Below are 17,581 nucleotides of genomic sequence, written 5' to 3'. Positions count from 1 at the left end.
GAAGCCCGGTCTCTTCTCTAATCCTCAGTAATTAAAGGAGCAGCTCTCACCGCTGCCGGTGCCGCTGCCGCTCTGCGCTGCCGCGTGCTCTGAGGGATCTCAGATGGGTGCTGGATCAGGGCACAAAACCTCCAACCTGAGCTTTTGGGAGAGGAACTGACCCATCCTGCAGAGCACGGTCTTTGTGGGAGCATGGGAAGGAGCTGGATTCATTCCTCTAGTAGGTGTGGGGGGAATTTGGGTGGAGATGACAACAGGGTGACTAGAGGGACACCCAGGGAATGTGGTACGTGGGATGGGTGGCAGAAGCTATGGACAGGGCAGGGTAAACAGGCAGCATCAGCCTGGAGCTTGGGAAAAAGTGTCACCTCTGCCATCTCACTCCCACCCTCACGTGGGTTTGGAGCTCCATGGCCATGCTGGTTGTGATGTTCATTATTAACCTGCCCCAGCAGGAAGAAAGTGCAGCTTTCTGGTATCTGGGGAATTTTCTCCAGGAGCTGGAGCAGCTCCAGGTCCAAAGAGCAAAGTGGAGCTGCTGGTCCTGTTCCCCATGGGGCTTCAATCCTGCTCCACTCTGCTGGTGTGTGCTCAGCAGCTTGCCTTCCTCCTTTCATCCCTGCTTCTGGCTTCATCCCATCATAGGTTGGGAAGGAGGAAAGATGGGAAAGGGTTAAAGACTCTGAAGAGAGGGGGGGAAATGAGGAGCTGGGAAAAGCCAGGGATGGAGGAGGGAATGGAAACCTCCTTCTCTGAAGGAGAAGATGCTGTGGCTGCTGTTCTGGGTACCATCCAGCAGGTAATAACAGGAGATGACTCAGTGGTTGGGAAATTAACTTGGCTCTTGATTAAAAGGGTGTATTTAGGGAGGCAGGGACATCTCAGGGGAGGTTCTCCAGCTCCTTAGCACAGGGAATTGAGGCAGGCTGCCTGGATCTTCTGCTGCCAAGCACAGAGTCCATGTCCTGCCTCAGCATCCTGCCAGGGCTGCTGAGAAAGCTTCAAGCATCTCTGGGAGGATGTTAAGAGCCTCATAGAATCATAGAATCACAGGGGTTGGAAGGGATCTCTGGAGATCATCAGGTCCAACCCCCCTGCTGCAGCAGGAACACCCAGGGCAGGTCACACAGGAACGTGTCCAGATGGGTCTGGAAAGTCTCCGGAGAAGGAGACTCCACAACCTCTCTGGGCAGCCTGTCCCAGGGCTCTGTCACCCTCACAGGAAAGAGGTTTCTCCTCCTGTTGAGGTGGAACTTCCTGTGTTGTCACTTGGTGCCGTTTCCCCTCGTCCTGTCACAGGCACCACTGAACAGAGACTGGCCCATTCTTGACACCCACCCTGCAGAGATTGATAGACATTCATCAGGTCCCCTCTCAGCCTTCTCTTCTCCAGACTAAACAGCCCCAGGTGTCTCAGCCTTTCCTCATCAGGCAGATGTTCCAGTCCCTTCATCATCCTTGTAGCCTCCCTTGGACTCTTCCCAGCAAATCCCTGTCCCTCTGGAACTGGGGAGCCCAGAACTGGACACAATCCTCCAGATGTGGTCTCACCAGGGCAGAGCAGAAGGGGAGGAGAACCTCCCTAGACCTGCTGGCCACGCTGGTCTTAATGCACCCCAGATTGCCATTGTCTCCCTCAGCTCTCTCTTCATTCAGTGGGAACTGGTGGATCTCTGCCAGTGGGAAATGCTCCAGCCTGGAGATTTTTGTCCTGGGAAAATAGCAGAAGTTGGAAAGAGCAGCTGAGGACACAAAGATACTTGAGACCACAAACTGCAAACAAAAAGATTCCATGCTAAACTCTCCCTTGCCCTGAAGATACCCTTAAAAAGGCTCAGGAATGATGGGGACCTGCACCTTCAGAGGGGAAATGTAGAATATTTCCAAAGTCTTCTGCTCGTAGCTGTGGGTGCTGTTTGCTTGGTGCTCCCTCCTTAGCTTGGAGAACATCTTGGCTTCACAGGGTGTTGCTGGAGGCAAAACTCCACATTGTGTGTTCTGCTGAAATGATAGATCCCTTGTGTGGAAGGCTCAGTTGTCCATCCAGATAGGTGCTATCACAATCCAAAGAAGGGAATTCCTTTCTTCTTCTCCAAGGATTTCTGCCATAGGTGGAATGATGGGGCTGGAGACACAGTGATGTTTCTAAGAAGTGACCATAAAAATGCCACCGTGGCCTTCAAGTGTCTAGATGCTCCTGCAGGAAAAGAAACCTTTAAACTACTTGGGCAACAATCTTCCTGCCAGAGTCAAGAAGATTATTTCTGGAAGGAAGTCATCATTCTGGCCAGGCTGAAGATGAGTTGAAACCAAATAGACCTCCCCAAATAAGAGACCTACTGTGGGACCAAGGTCTGGAGACAGACAAGGTCTTTATTCTCATCCTGACAGAGCCTGAACCAGCAGCTCTGCCCTCCTTCCTGAGCATGGAGATGTCTGTCCCTGCCTGGGGGGCTTCTGGTGTTGGACATGGGGCTCCAGCCTTTCCTTCTCCACCCAAACCTGGTGGGGTGAGATGATCTGGCTGCAAAGCCAGAGAGAAACTGAGGTGATGGGACGTGCGTGTGGTCACATCAGTGGCAGAAGAGGCAGCAAGAAGCTGCCAAGACTCTCTGCCATGTATAAAAATCCAAATCTAAATCAAATTTCAGAGCTGGGCACCCATGGGGGAAGGAATTGCAAGAGGAGGAGCTGATTATGAAAGGCTGGGTGCAGGGACAAGCTCCTTCCCCCACTTCTGAGTTATTTTTAGAAGGGTATTTGTATCCAGCACCACCATCAGTGCCAAGGCTGCTTGCAAGTCAAGGCTAAAATTCCTGGTATCCAGCCCAGGTCTGGAACAAGGATGGATCCAGGTTTCTGGACACCTGAGCTTAGGAAGAAGGTTTTGCTGCAGATGGGTTGAAATCCAGTTTTGATGCAGCTTTCCATCCTGCAGATGAGAAGATGCAACTCAGACCATTGGAATTTTCTCCTTGACCTCCTGAATTGCTTCAAAGAATAGCCCTAATTTCCCATATTTCCCATAGTTCAGCTGCTTTATGGACATCAATCATGACTTTCCTCCCCTGATCTAATTCCCAGCTACATCTTGGGATGAAAGAGGCCTCAGAAATGTCAAGTGTGATGAGCCAGGTAAGAACAAATGACCAGCTGAAAGGACTGGCACTATTCTGGCCCTGAGGAAACTGATGGACATTTGCAAAGGTCAAACTGCTGAGGAGGCCAAGCAGAGCTGGCAGAGGCATCACAAGCTCTTGAGATGGGTGATGAAGGATGTCCTTCCACACCAGGAGAGGCAGATCTTATCAGATACCTCCTCAGGGTGACAGAAAGCATCCCTGACAGAGACATCAATAACTCTGGGTTTGCTGGAGAACAAATTCAAGTCAACCATTGGCCAAGTGGGCTTTGCAGGGGCAGGGATGGCCAGGGAATGTTCTGCTAATCCAGAAATCTCTCTCTTTTCTCCCGGTTGAAAATGTTGTGGGTTGTGGTTTTTTTTCCAGAATCCCTTTTTGTGGATATTAATTGCAGCAATGATGCTTAGGAGGGGATTGTTGATGGGTGAGGTGGGAGAAGAAGGAAGGGAAGTTCACTGGCATGAGGATGAGGGGGTTAAAAATCCAGGGTGCTGGTTGGAAGATGACAGCAAGGTGGCTCTTCCAGTTTGAGTTTCTGGAGAGGAGAGTCCATCTGGATGTCCAGAGGTTTTCTGTGGCCTTTCAGTACTTAAAAGGGACTGATAAGAAAGATGGGGAGAGAATTTTTAGCAGGGTCTGTTGCAATAGGACAAGGGTGATGGGTTTAAACTGAAAGAGGGGAGATTCAGTCTAGGAATGTCAGTAGGACATTCCATAGAGGCAATTTTATTGACCCCCTTGAGTTTCAAGCCAACTCTAACCCCACAAGACTACTTGGAATGAGGGAGTTGCAAGAAGGAGACAGAAATGGAGAGGCTTGGTAGGAAAGCCATGCTCTAAGCAACATTCTAGTGTTGGGAAGACCTTTCCTGAGGAACAAGGCTGAGGAGAGCAGGTTGGGCACCACATGGAGCTGTGATGGTTGCACTAGGGAAACTGGCTCTTCCAGAGCCAGGGCACGTACCCTGTGGGGCTGGTAGCCCAACCCTTGGCTGGAGAGGGGTGGAAGGCAACATGACTCCATGGGCTTGGGTTTGGATAAGCTGGGACCTGCCACTGGGGTTGAGAGATGAAAGCCTTCAGTTCTCAGCTGCAGTTTTCCTCCTCTGAAATGGGAAGAGCTTCTTACCCTGTTGGTGAAAGGACTTTGTGAGTCAGCACCTGGTTGTACATCACCACCAGGGGCTGAAGAGCTGCCAGAAGCCCCAGGTGGACTGAGAAGGACTCTCTGAACACCTGTCCCTAGTCCTCAGGACAAAGTCCTAGGAGAACATCTTCCTCTTTAGAAAAATGAGAAGTGTCTCAGGGTGCTACACTCTGGTGCCTCATCTCCTTCACGGTGGTGCCAGCTTCCTTGCCTGACCCTGGGTTACTTGAGGATCTGGTGGGGAAGAGCATGGAGGCCACCAAAGAAGCTTTCACCACCCACCTACTCACACCAGCTTCTTGCTTCTCCTGCTCCTGGGAACCCACATCCTCTGCAACCACCTTCCTGCACCCTCTTTTATCTCCCACATCTTCTGCTGGTGCCTTTCCTGATGCTGACTCACCTGCTGGTACAGAGATCCTCCCTTTCTCCCCAGATCCTCCCTCATCTCCTTCTCCTACCAACACAGCCACCACAAACAGGAAGGAGGCTTGGTAGCAACCATCACTCCAGTACCCACCAAGCATGGCTGAGCTTGGAAAAACTGTCTATTTTGGTCAGATAAGTAGAATTTATATTTCACGTGCAAGGGAGAAACCATCAGGGTCAACTCAGACTCTGCTCCTTTGAGACAAAGGACTTAAGTCACCTCCTTCCACCAAGGAGATGTGATGTCTCAGAGCACCCGAGTCTTTCCTCCTCTTTATTCCATCTCTGAAATGATGGTCTTTAACCACATCATAAAATAAACCCCTACTCCAGGCAAAGCAACCTGTGGTTTCCACTCCCCAGCAGCTCTGAGCGCTGACAAGGGCACAGGATTTATCCTTGCTCTCCTCATAAAACCAACCACCTGATCTTCACGTTGGCTTTGCTTCTTATCAACATCACTTCAATCCAAATACAACTTGCTGAAGTCCTCCCAGGCCTGGTATCCCAGTTTAGATCCCCTTGCCTTCCCAGTAAGGTGAATGGGGGAGGAAAGGGCAACATTGCAATCCCCTGCAAAAAGGGGTGAGAAGAAAAGGGCCTGACATGCTCCTGCTCTTGATAGAGGCAAGAAGGAGATAAGACTATCAAACCACAGGAGTCTGGCAGGAATTTTATCATGCTCTGGCCTTCAGGAAGCAGAGCAGAACAGATTTCTATTCACCACGAGCAGAATAAATCCATGCTCTGGTTCTTCTGCCACTGCCCTGTTGCTCTGGCTACATAAACCCCTCTAAGATTGACCCTGCTTGAAAGTTTGGCTGCTTGAGAGCAAAATTCCTGTTGATTTGCCCCAAAATCCACAGGCTGAAGGAACAGAAATAAGGAGAGATCAGGGCAGTGAAACACCAGAGGGGCTGGGGGAGCCTCCCAACCTCTCTCCATCACCCCTGGGTGCTGCTGGCCACCCAGCCCTTCCTCCTGTGGCTTAGCAGCACCCTGTCCCCAGGCTGTCTGGCACATCTTCATTTGTTTTCCAAGCAGGGCAACATTTCCCAGCTGGCAGTCTCCTTCCCCTCCCCTGCCATCCTTCATCCTTTATTTCTTTTTTTCCTGGCTCTTTTCCCAAAAGCCCCATTTGACTCCTGTGCCTTTCCTAGAAGGGAAACTGAGGCATTTACAACAGCCATTTCAAAGCAGTACCTGGGGTTCCCTTCATCTCCAGGGTGGTGGGTACCTTTTGTCCCCATCTCCTCAAACCAACCTATTTTGCTGACTGGAGGATCTCTGCCTAGGAGGTGGTTTCCAGGATGGTGGCCTGGGGCTTCCCAGGAAGACGAGGATCACCAGGAGTCTTCATCTCCTGCTCTTCTTCCTCATAAGTCTCTCCCATCAGCCAAGAACAATGGATGAATTCCAGATTCCTAGTGGCAAATCTATCAACCTTTCTCATCCTTGAAAATCATGCCCAAGGATTCATCCCTTCTCCTGCCTCCCCCTCCATCACCAGCACCTCTGAGTTCCCTATTTCATAGAATCATATCATAGAATCCCAGACTGGTTTGGGTTGGAAGGGACCTTAAAGATCATCCAGTTCCAACCCCCCTGCATGGGCAGGGACACCTCCCACCAGCCCAGGTTGCTCCAAGCCCCATCCAACCTGCCCTTCAACACTGCCAATCAATCTCCCTCTGCCAGTTTTAATCCATTTCCCCTCATCCCGTCCCTCCCTGCCCTTATCCCAAGTCCCTCCCCAGCTTTCCTGGAGCCCCTTCAGGCACTGGAAGGTGCTCTAAGGTCTCCCTGGAGCCTTCTCTTCTCCAGGCTGAACACCCCAACTCTCCCAGCCTGGTTCCAGAGCAGAGCTGCTCCAGCCCTCCCATCATCTCCGTGGCCTCCTCTGGACTCTCTCCAGCAGCTCCATGTCCTTCCTGTGTTGGGGGCCCCAGCCCTGCAGGGGGGTCTCAGCAGAGCAGAGCAGAGCAGAGCAGAGGGGGAGATGGAGAAATCCCTTGCAAAGAACCCATTTAATTCATACAAACTCCAAGCTATTTAACCCCAAAACTCTAGTCTCTCCAGATGAAGTGATTTTCCTTCACCCATTTCCTCCCTGGTGACCTCACAGGGTGGTCACAAGCCCCATCCCAGCCAGGGATGCCACAAGTTTTGACCCTTCCCATCTGAGCTCATCCAAAGAATTCCTCCAGGTACTGCTTCCCAAGGTGAACAGGAACAGATTGCTGAGCTCAGGGTCAGGAGGGACAGGTTCCTCTGATGCCCTCTCTTAGGCAACCCAAGGGACCACACCCACTCATCCCCACACAATGTCTATCCTTTTCTTTAAGCTCCAACACAATATATTTAGAAGCCTCTATTCAATGCACCAACAAACAACCCCCAAACCACACACCTTTGATGAAAGACTCCAGCAGATGAGGAATCCACCACAACCTCAGCTCCCACACCCTTAATTAGCTGTGCTCTTCAAGCTTGCAATTAAATGAGTCCATCTTTCATGTCCTTGTATTTCTTGATCATTTCTTGTCAGTGATGATCCCTGTGTCCTGGAGAGAAGGAACAGAAGGAGATTCATTCATTTCTAGCAAAGTTCAGCCCTTTCTGAAGCCAAATCCCTCCCTGGAGAACATGTCACTTGGGAGAGGTGACCAGGCTTTTTTTTTGTCCTTTAGACTTGGAGAAAACTATTTCCCATCCCTTTGCTCTCCTGTGACTTCTGGTAGGACCCTGGAAATATCTGGTGCCTTTGCTGTGACTTGCTAGAATCCCAATGTGGATGGAAAGATCATTAAGAATGGATTTGACCTGGTGCAATTGCTAAGTGCTCCATAACCTGGAAGAGGGGAGATTGAGGTTGGACATGGGGAGGAAATTGTTTGCTGTGAGGGTGGTGAGACCCTGGCCCAGGTTGCCCAGGGAAGCTGTGGCTGCCCCATCCCTGGCAGTGTTGAAGGGCAGGTTGGATGGGGCTTGGAGCAACCTGGGCTGGTGGGAGGTGTCCCTGCCCATGCAGGGGGGTTGGAACTGGATGATCTTTAAAGTCCCTTCCAACCCAAACCAGTCTGGGATTCTATGACCAACCAGAACCCAGGCACGGGGAGCACCAACAGCTCTCACAGTGCTGCAGGACTGAAGGTCAGATATCATCTGATGGCCTGGAGTAGCTAAGAAACTTCCAAGATATCTAAGGAGATTTCTATTCCCCATCTTCAGCACTAAATTACTATTTGTGCCCTCCTCTGCTTCCCACTGCCTGGCTCCTGTGGGGTCATGGGGCTTGGATGAGGTTTTGACAAACAACATCCAGATAATCTATGGGAACAGATTCTTCCCCAAAATCATGACTATATATGATTCCTCATAACAGATGGGGATTCTAGGAGGACATCTCAGAGCAGCAAAGGTCCTTTGTGTCACTGGGGTAACAACACCTCCACCAAGGACCATCCTGAGGAGCTCCTCCTTGATCCCACTGGACTCCATAACCAAGTCCATGTCAAGCCCTTGCCCTCCAGACCCACAGGCCCATCTTTCCCCATTCCCTTCCCTCCTCTTACCATCAAAACCTACATGAGACAGCAGGGAATCAGCTGCCCCTCCTGCCCCAGCAGCACCACACCCCACCCCACTGGAGGATCCAGCTGAACAAAAGGAGAACTCATTTACTGTGAGGGTGACAGAGCCTGGGACAGGCTGTCCAGAGAGGCTGTGGAGTCTCCTTCTCTGGAGACATTCCAAACCCAGCTGGACGTGTTCCTGTGTGATGTGATGTGGGTGATCCTGCTCTGGCAGGTGGGTTGGACTGGATGATCTCCAGAGATCCCTTCCAACTCTGACGACTCTATGACACCCACCAGCAGCTCCAGCTTTGAACCCCAGCACAGACAAAGCAGGTGTCAGCTTTGAAGCCACCACCCTGGGCTGCTCTTGCAGTTCATGGCAGGTGAAACGTGGCAGCAAAGTTTACACAGAGCAAACAGAGCTGGTTTCTCCTTCTGGGCCATCAGCTGGAGCAGCTGGTCTTGGTTTTGGCCTTCTCTAGGTTTCATGCAACAGCTGGTCACATGGAGACCAATAGATAGGAATGGTGGTCACCATGGTGAGAATAGGTTCTCACTGCCGTGTCCCTGATAGACCAGTAGCTCCCTCTTCCCAGCCCTTTTCCCACATCTGCCAGTAGCAGCCAAGCCCTGGAGCAACCTGAGTCAGGACCTCAAGGAACACCAAGGGGAGAGAAGTTGCCTGGTTCCCCTGTGGCTGTAGCAAACAGCTTGTTCCAGCCTTGGATGTTTCCTGCTTGTGAGATGAAGGTGTCTGCTGACGTGGGTGATCCCTGCTAACCCTCTGGCCTGAGGACACCTAGGCAGAAATACCATCTTGGTGTGTTCACCTGGGGGTTCCAAATCTAACCTGGAGTCACATGTCTGCCTGAGTGCTACTGAAGCACACGGTGTGGTAGAACATTTCTCTTAGACCTTTGAATCATAGAATTCTAGAATCCTAGAGTCCTAGAATCCTAGGGTTGGAAGGGACCTCGAAAGATCATCTAGTCCAACCCCCCTGCCAGAGCAGGGTCACCTAGAGTACATCACACAGGAAGGCGTCCAGGCGGGTTTTGAATGTCTCCAGAGAAGGAGACTCCACAACCTCTCTGGGCAGCCTGTTCCAGGGCTCTGTCACTCTCACAGTAAAAAAATTGTTTCTGATATTCACCTGAAACCTTCTGTGCTCCAATTTGTATCCATTACTCCTTGTCCTATCACTGGTCATCACTGAAAAAAGCTTAACTCCATCTTCTTGACACTCACCCTTTACGTATTTGTAAACATTGATGAGGTCACCCCTCAGTCTCCTTTTCTCCAAACTAAAGAGACCCAGCTCCCTCAGCCTTTCCTCATCAGGGAGATGTTCCACTCCCTTCATCATCTCTGTGGCTCTGCCCTGGACTCTTTCCAGCAGTTCCCTGTCCTTCCTGAACTGAGGGGCCCAGAACTGGACACAATACTCCAGATGCAGCCTCACCAAGGCAGAATAGAGGGGGAGGAGAACCTCTCTTGACCGACTAACCACACCCTTTCTAATACATCCCAGGATGCCATTGGCCTTCTTAGCCACAAGGGCACACTGCTGGCTCATGGTCATCCTCCTGTCTACCAGGACCCCCAGGTCCCTTTCACCCACACTGCTCTCCAGCAGGTCAGCCCCCAACCTGTACTGGTACGTGACATTTTTCTTCCCCAAATGCAAAACTCTACACTTGCCCTTGTTGAACTTCATCAGGTTTCTCCCCGCCCAAGTCTCCAGCCTGTCTAGGTCTCTCTGAATGGCAGCACAGCCTTCTGGTGTGTCAGCCACTCCTCCCAGCTTGGTGTCATCAGCAAACTTGCTGAGGGTACATTCTGTACCCTCATCCAGGTCGTTGATGAAGATGTTGAACAACACCGGTCCCAGTACCGACCCCTGAGGGACTCCACTAGTCACAGGCCTCCAACTAGATTCTGCCCATTGACTACAACTCTCTGCCTCCTTCCTTTCAACCAGTTCTTGATCCACCTCACTGCCTGGTCATCAAACCCATACTTGATCAACTTATCTACAAGGATGCTGTGGGAGACGGTGTCAAATGCCTTACTGAAATCAAGATAGACCACATCTACCGCTCTACCATCGTCTATCCACCTAGTAATTTCCTCCTAGAAGGCTATGAGGTTAATCAAACATGACTTACCCTTGGTAAAACCATGCTGACTGCTCCTGCTGACCCCCATGTCCTTGATATGTCTAGAGATAGTGCCAAGGACAAGTTGTTCCATCACCTTTCCAGGGATGGAGGTGAGGCTGACCGGTCTATAGTTACCCGGGTCCTCCTTCTTGCCCTTCTTGTAGACTGGAGTGACATTTGCTATCCTCCAGTCCTCAGGCACCTCTCCTGTTACCCATGACTTACCGAAGATGATGGAGAGCAACCTAGCAATGACCTCCGCCAGCTCCCTCAGCACCCTTGGATGCATTTCATCCAGACCCATCGATTTCTGGATGTCCAGATTACGCAACTGATCCCTAACCCAATCCTCATCTACCTGGGCAAACTCCTCCTCTATCTTGACTTCTTCTGGGGCTATATGAGACTGGGGCTCCTGGGGAAAGCCTGCAGGAGTAAAGACAGAGGCAAAGAAGGCATTCAGCACCTCTGCCTTCTTTAAATCCTCTGTCTCCAGGGCTCCCACCTCATTCAGCAGTGGGCCTATATTGCCTCTGGTGTTAGTTTTGTTGGCTATGTATTTGAAAAAGCCCTTTCTATTGTCCTTAACCTGACTTGCAAGGTTAAGTTCCAAGGAGGCCTTAGCTTTCCTAGTTGCCTCCCTACATTCTCTGACAACAGTCCTATATTCCTCCCAAGTGACCAGCCCCTCCTTCCATGATCTATAGATTTTCCTTTTCCACTTGAGTTTGCCCAGCAGTTCCTTTTTTAACCATGCTGGTCTCCTAGCTCCCTTACTAGATTTTCTACCCATTGGGACGCTCTGATCCTGTGCTTGCAAGAAGTGGTCCTTGAATGTTGACCAGCTATCTTGAGCCCCTTTACCTTCCAGCACCCTGTCCCATGGGACTTCCCTTAACAATTGATTGAGGAGGCCGAAGTTTGCTCTGTGGAAGTGCAGGGTTCTGGTCCTGCTGGGTATTCTGTTCCTCCCACACAGGATCCTGAACTCCACCATCTCGTGGTCACTGCAGCCAAGGCTGCCACTGACCACCACTGCTTCAACAAGGCCCTCCTTGTTGGTGAGCACAAGATCCAGCAGCGCTCCTCTTCTAGTCGGCTTGTCCACCATTTGCATTAAGAAGTTGTCATCAATGCACTGGAGGAACCTCCTAGACTGTGAAAGGCTGGCTGTGTGAGTCTTCCAGCAGATATCGGGGTAGTTAAAATCTCCCATAAGGACTAGGGACTGTAGTTGTGAGGCTGCTTTCAGCTGCCTGTAGAAAGCCTCATCAACTTCCTCGCCTTGGTCAGGAGGTCTGTAGTAGACCCCCACAACTGTATCACCCATACCACCCTGCCCCTTAATTCTTACCCACAGACTTTCAACTTGCCCCTCATCAGCCCCAGCACAAAACTCAATACATTCTAGCTGCTCTCTCACATAAAGAGCAACTCCACCACCTCGCTTCACCGACCCATCTTTCCTAAAAAGCACATAGCCATCCATGGCCACATTCCAGTCGTGTGAGCTGTCCCACCATGTCTCTGTTATTGCTACCAGATCATAACCCTTAGCCCGCACACAGACCTCTAACTCTTCCTGCTTATTCCCCATGCTGCGTGCATTGGTGTACAGGCATTTCAGGAAGCAAGCAGAGCACACTGGTGGGACCAAATCCTCCTTAGACCACCGTCCTTCAGGCCCTGGTATGTTCCTCTTGGGCTTGTCCCTAACAGACCCAGTTTTCTCCCCTTCCCCCTTCACATCTAGTTTAAAGCTCTCTCAATGAGCCCTGCTAAGTCCTGCCCCAAAAGCCTTTTCCCCCTCTGGGACAGGTGCATCCCACCTGCCACCATCAGGCCAGATGTCTCATAGAGCAGCCCATGATCAAAAAAACCAAAGCCCTGCCTTTGCACCAGTCTCGTAGCCATTCATTGATCAGTAAACTCTTCCTGTTTATCTCTCCACCCATTCTTACAGGAGGGATGGAGGCAAACACGACTTGTGCTCCAGACCCCCTAACTAGCGGTCCCAGGGCCCTGAAGTCTCTCTTCATTGCCCTTACATTTCTTGTGATAATTTCATCACTGCCAACCTGAAAAATCAGCAGTGGGTAGTAATCAGAGGGATTTACCATACTAGAGAGTTTCCTTTTAACATCTCTAATCCGAGCCCCAGGGAGGCAGCAGAACATGTCAGGGGAACCCTCAATATCCAGAGAGGCTGGGGGATAAAGGGATAGAAAGCAGCCCTGAGGAGCAGGCCTTGGGGGTGCTGGGTGATGAGAAGCTCTCCATGAGCCGGCACCGTGCGCTGGAGCCCAGAAACCCCCCATGTCCTGGGCTGCATCCCCAGCAGCGTGGCCAGCAGGGCCAGGGAGGGGATTGTCCCCTCTGCTCTGCTCTGCTGAGACCCCCCTGCAGGGCTGGGGCCAGGGCTGGGGTCCCCAACACAGGAAGGAGTGGATGATCTCCAGAGGTCCCTTCCAACTCTGACGACTCTATGACTCTACAGATGTGACCACCTGCATGGTAACCAGCAGGCTTTGCCTGCTCCTTTATCAACCTTTTCATCATGACTAGAAATTAATTTCTTGCCTTTTTTTTTTTTCTGTTTTCATTTGGCTTTCTCAGGACCCCTCTGTCCTCAGCATCTCCCCCAAAGGGATGGAGAACTCATCGGTGGCATCGGCCTCCTCGGAGGCAGGGAGCAGCCGCTCCCAGGAGATCGAGGAGCTGGAACGTTTCATTGACAGCTACGTCCTGGAGTACCAGGTCCAGGGGCTGCTGACTGATAAAGTCGAGGGGGATGGAGAGAGTGAGAAGACCCAGTCCCACATCTCGCAGGTGGGTGAGGTGGGAGAGGGGCTGGAGGTCACAGAATCACAGAACCTTAGGGGTTGAAGGGACCTGGAAAGATCACCCAGTCCAACCCCCCTGCCAGAGCAGGGTCACCCAGAGCACATCACACAGGAACGTGTCCAGGCGGGTTTGGAATGTCTCCAGCCAAAGAGACTCCACAGCCTCTCTGGGCAGCCTGTCCCAGGGCTCTGTCACTCTCACAGTGAAGAAGTTTTTTCTGATGTTTATGTGGAACCTCCTGTGTTCCAGTTTGCACCCACTGCCCCTTGTCCTGTCACTGGACACCACTGAACAAAGCCTGGCTCTGTCCTCCTGACACTGCCCTGAACGTGTCTGTAACCATGGATGAGGTCGCCCCTCAGTCTCCTCTGCTCCAAGCTCAAGAGACCCAGCTCCCTCAGCCTTTCCTCATCAGGGAGATGTTCCACTCCCTCCATCATCCTTGTGGCTCTGCCCTGGACTCTTTCCAGCAGTTCCCTGTCCTTCCTGAACTGAGGGGCCCAGAACTGGACACAATACTCCAGATGCGGCCTCACCAGGGCAGAATAGAGGGGGAGGAGAACCTCTCTTGACCTACTAACCACCCCCTTTCTAATGCACCCCAGGATGGCACTGGCCTTCCTGGCCACAAGGGCACACTGCTGGCTCATGGTCATCCTCCTGTCCACCAGGCCCCCCAGGTCCCTTTCTCCTGCCCTGCTCTCCAGCAGGTCAGCCCCTACCTGTACTGGTCCATGGGGTTGTTCCTCCCCAGGTCTTCACCAGCATCTGGGTTGGAGATGCATACCCAGCTGAAGCAGCTTTTCAGGCATCAGGGTGTGAAGCAGGACTTAAGTAGATCCTGGGTTTTGGAGCAGTTTGCTTCTTCAGCCACATTTGAGGCCTTCAGCCAGTTGGTGGAGGTCTCCTGCCAACTGTGTTTTGTTTTTCCATCCTCTCAAGGTGCATGGCCTGGAGCTTTAAGACTTCTCCAGGGTTTTACAAAGGAAGGACATTTTATTTGTAGACAAGGGATGTGTGTCTCCATCCCAAGCTTTCACCAGGATAAAAAGATCCTGGAGGGGTTGGGAAGAGCTGCAGGGGCTGCAACAGAGGGATGCTTGGTAGTGAGGTGTACTCCATCCATATGTACAGACATGTTTGTGAGACAACCAAGCCCAGAAGGTCAGTCAGAACCTCAAAATGCTCCCCAAAAGTGACATTCCAGGGAAAAGTGGCTTGAAAGTGCCCAGAGGAAAAGGACCTGGGAGTGTTGGTTGAGAGCAGATGAACATGAGCCAGGGTGTGCCCAGGTGGCCCAGAAGGCCACCAGCATCCTGGCTTGTGTCAGCACTGGTGTGGCCAGCAGGAGCAGGGCAGGGATGGTCCCCCTGTGCTGGGCCCTGGGGAGGGGGCACCTGGAATCCTGGGGTCAGGTCTGGGCCCCTCAGGACAAGAAGGACATGGAGGGGCTGGAGCGTGTCCAGAGAAGGGCAAGGGAGCTGGGGAAGGGGCTGGAGCACAAGTGTGAGGAGGAGCAGCTGAGGGAGCTGGGGGTGTCCAGCCTGGAGCAAAGGAGGCTGAGGGGAGACCTGCTGGCTCTGCAGCTGCCTGAGAGGAGGTTGGAGCCAGGGGGGTCGGGCTCTGCTCCCCAGGAACAAGGGATGGGACAAGAGGAGATGGGCTCCAGTGGTGCCAGGGGAGGCTGAGATGGGATCTTGGGCAGCATTTCTTGCTGGCAAGGGTTGTCAGGCCCTGGCCCAGGCTGCCCAGGGCAGGGGGGGAGTCCCCATCCCTGGAGGGACATAAAAGCCCTCTAGATTTGGTCCTTCAGGACACGCTTTAATGGCCAAGGTTGCGTGGTGTGGTTTTTTTCATTTGTTTGAGGTTGTTATTGGGTTTCTTGGTTTGTTTGCTTTTGTGTAACTGTTGGACTCAGTGATCTTAGATGTCCTCTCCAATCATGAAAAGTCTATGATTCCCTCTGCTCATCATCAGCAGGTGGAGCATTTCCAAGCCAAAGCCTTTGAGACCATCCCCCAGAAAGGGGGAGGACTCCCGCTTACGCTGATGCCTGTGGCTGCATGATGTTTGCTGTGCTCTGTGGTCTGACACAGCAGTTTTTTCCCAGCCCTGCTTTTATTTGTCACAATCCCTGGTTTTTTTTCTCCCTTGTTTTTTTCTAATCCCTTTTTTTTTCCCATCCCTTTTTTCCAGTGGACGGCGGATTGTAGCGAGCAGCTGGATGGCAACTGTTCCCCATCCCGAGGGAAGGGCTCCTCGTCTCACCAACACAGTCAGGTAGGGGTTGTGTTTAGCTGTTCCTCACCCAACTTCTGCTGTTCTTCGTGGGCTGCCTCATCTGGCAACTCAAGAGTCTTGTTGTAGACAAGTTCTCCATGGGACAACAATGTGCCCTTGTGGCCAAGAAGGCCAATGGTATCTTGGGGTGCATTAAGAAGAGTGTGTCCAGCAGATCGAGGGAGGTTCTCTTCTCCCTCTACTCACCCTGGTGAGACCTCACTTGGAGTGTTGTGTCCAGTTCTGGGCTCCCCAGTTCCAGAGGGACAGGGATCTACTGGAGAGAGTCCAACCAAAGCTACGAGGATGATGCAGGGACTGGAACATCTGTCTGATCAGGACAGGCTGAGAGACCTGGGGCTGTTCAGTCTGGAGAAGAGAAGACTGAGGGGGGATCTAATTAATGTCTATCAATACATGAGGGCATCAAGAAGGCAGGGACAAGCTCTTGTCACTTGTGCCCTGTGACAGGACGAGGGGCAATGGACTCAAACTGGAGCCCAGGAAGTTCCACCTCAACATGAGGAGAAACTTCTTTCCTGTGAGGGTGACAGAGCCCTGGGACAGGCTGCCCAGAGAGGTTGTGGAGGCTCCTTCTCTGGAGACTTTCCAGACCTGTCTGGATGCCTTTCTGAGTGACCTGCCCTAGTTTTTTTGGTCCTACTCTGGCAGGGGGTTGGACTCAATGATCTTCAGAGGTCCCTTCCAACCCCTGACATGCTGTGATTCTGTGAATTTTGCTTCCCCTCCAATACCAGCACTCTCTAAATATCTCCATGAAACGTGTGTGTGTGCATGTCTCCACATCCTTTAGTCACAGCTACATTTACTCTTTAGAAAGAAGACTGCTGGTCCCATTGATGTCAAAAAGAATGAAGAAATTCTTTATGCTCAGGGTAGCAAGACCCTGGCCCAGGTTGCCCAGAGGTGGGAGATGCCCCATCCCTGGAAACATCCCAGCTCAGGTTGGACAGGGCTCTGAGCAACCTGGTCTAGGTGCAGATGTCCCTGCTCACTGCAGGGGGGTTGGACTGGATGGTCCTGAAAGGTCCCTTCCAACCCAAACCACTGAATGTACCAGAGGGAGGGGATTCTCCCCCTCTACTCCACTCTCAGGAGAACACTGCTGCAGTCCTGGGTCCAGTTCTGGAGCCCCCAACATAAGAAGGACAAGGAGCTGTTGGAGTGAGTTTAGAGGAAGCCACAGAGATGCTGGGAGGGCTGGAGCAGCTCTGCTCTGGAGCCAGGCTGAGAGAGTTGGGGTGTTCAGCCTGGAGAAGAGAAGGCTCCAGGGAGACCTCAGAGCACCTTCCAGTGCCTGAAGGGGCTCCAGGAAAGCTGGGGAGGGGCTTGGGACAAGGGCAGGGAGGGATGGGATGAGGGGGATGGATTAAAACTGGAAGAGGGGAGATTGAGGTGAGACATGAGGAGGAAATTCTTTGCTGTGAGGGTGGTGAGACCCTGGCCCAGGTTGCCCAGAGAAGCTGTGGCTGCCCCATCCCTGGCAGTGTTGAAGGGCAGGTTGGATGGGGCTTGGAGCAGCCTGGGCTGGTGGGAGGTGTCCCTGCCCATGCAGGGGGTTGGAACTGGATGATCTTGAAGGTCCCTTCCAACCCAAACCAGACTGGGCTCCTATGAGGATAGGCTGTTCTCCTCCTGTGCCCACAGTACGTGCCATGTCCAGGCTGGGTTTGCCCAGGAGGACCCAGAAGATGAAGCTTTTGCTGTCTGGGGCATCATGGTGTCCTTTAGCAGCTCTGAGGCTGAATGAGGGGCTCTGTGGCTTTTGGGAGCAGGTAGACCTCACCTTATCTCTGACAGGACACACAAGGAGTTGGGCACCTCAGGGTCATCATCAGGTCTACAACACCCCACCACAAAGTCCATCTCTGGGCCCTGAGACATTTACTCCACCAGCAGCCTCTGGAACAGAGGGGTGGGAAGTGTGTTGGTGTCTGGAGCTCCTTGCAATATGGTCCTCCCCAAGACCCATGCTCC

General features: G+C 52.1%; 1 protein-coding gene across 1 annotated transcript; it reads left to right on the top strand.

The window, feature by feature from the left end:
- Window positions 1-200: 200 nt before the first annotated feature.
- LOC127395137 (CBP80/20-dependent translation initiation factor-like) lies at window positions 201-17,354 on the top strand. The gene is made up of 4 exons (XM_051641607.1): window positions 201-220; window positions 13,076-13,288; window positions 15,500-15,583; window positions 17,268-17,354. The coding sequence occupies exons 2-4, from the start codon at window positions 13,109-13,111 to the stop codon at window positions 17,352-17,354; spliced, it is 351 nt and encodes a 116-aa protein (XP_051497567.1). The 5' UTR covers window positions 201-220; window positions 13,076-13,108.
- The last annotated feature ends 227 nt before the right edge of the window (window positions 17,355-17,581 follow it).

Source organism: Apus apus, chromosome W (assembly GCF_020740795.1).
Source record: "Apus apus isolate bApuApu2 chromosome W, bApuApu2.pri.cur, whole genome shotgun sequence".
NCBI classification, from domain to species: Eukaryota; Metazoa; Chordata; class Aves; order Apodiformes; family Apodidae; genus Apus; species Apus apus.
This window is presented reverse-complemented; position numbering and strand designations above follow the sequence as displayed.

Coding starts and splice junctions, on each gene's coding strand:
- LOC127395137 (XM_051641607.1), top strand. CDS start 13,109: ATGGAGAACTCATCGGTGGCATCGGCCTCCTCGGAGGCAGGGAGCAGC. Junction 13,289..15,499: donor CCCAGTCCCACATCTCGCAG/GTGGGTGAGGTG, acceptor CCTTTTTTCCAG/TGGACGGCGGATTGTAGCGA. Junction 15,584..17,267: donor CGTCTCACCAACACAGTCAG/GTAGGGGTTGTG, acceptor TGCCATGTCCAG/GCTGGGTTTGCCCAGGAGGA.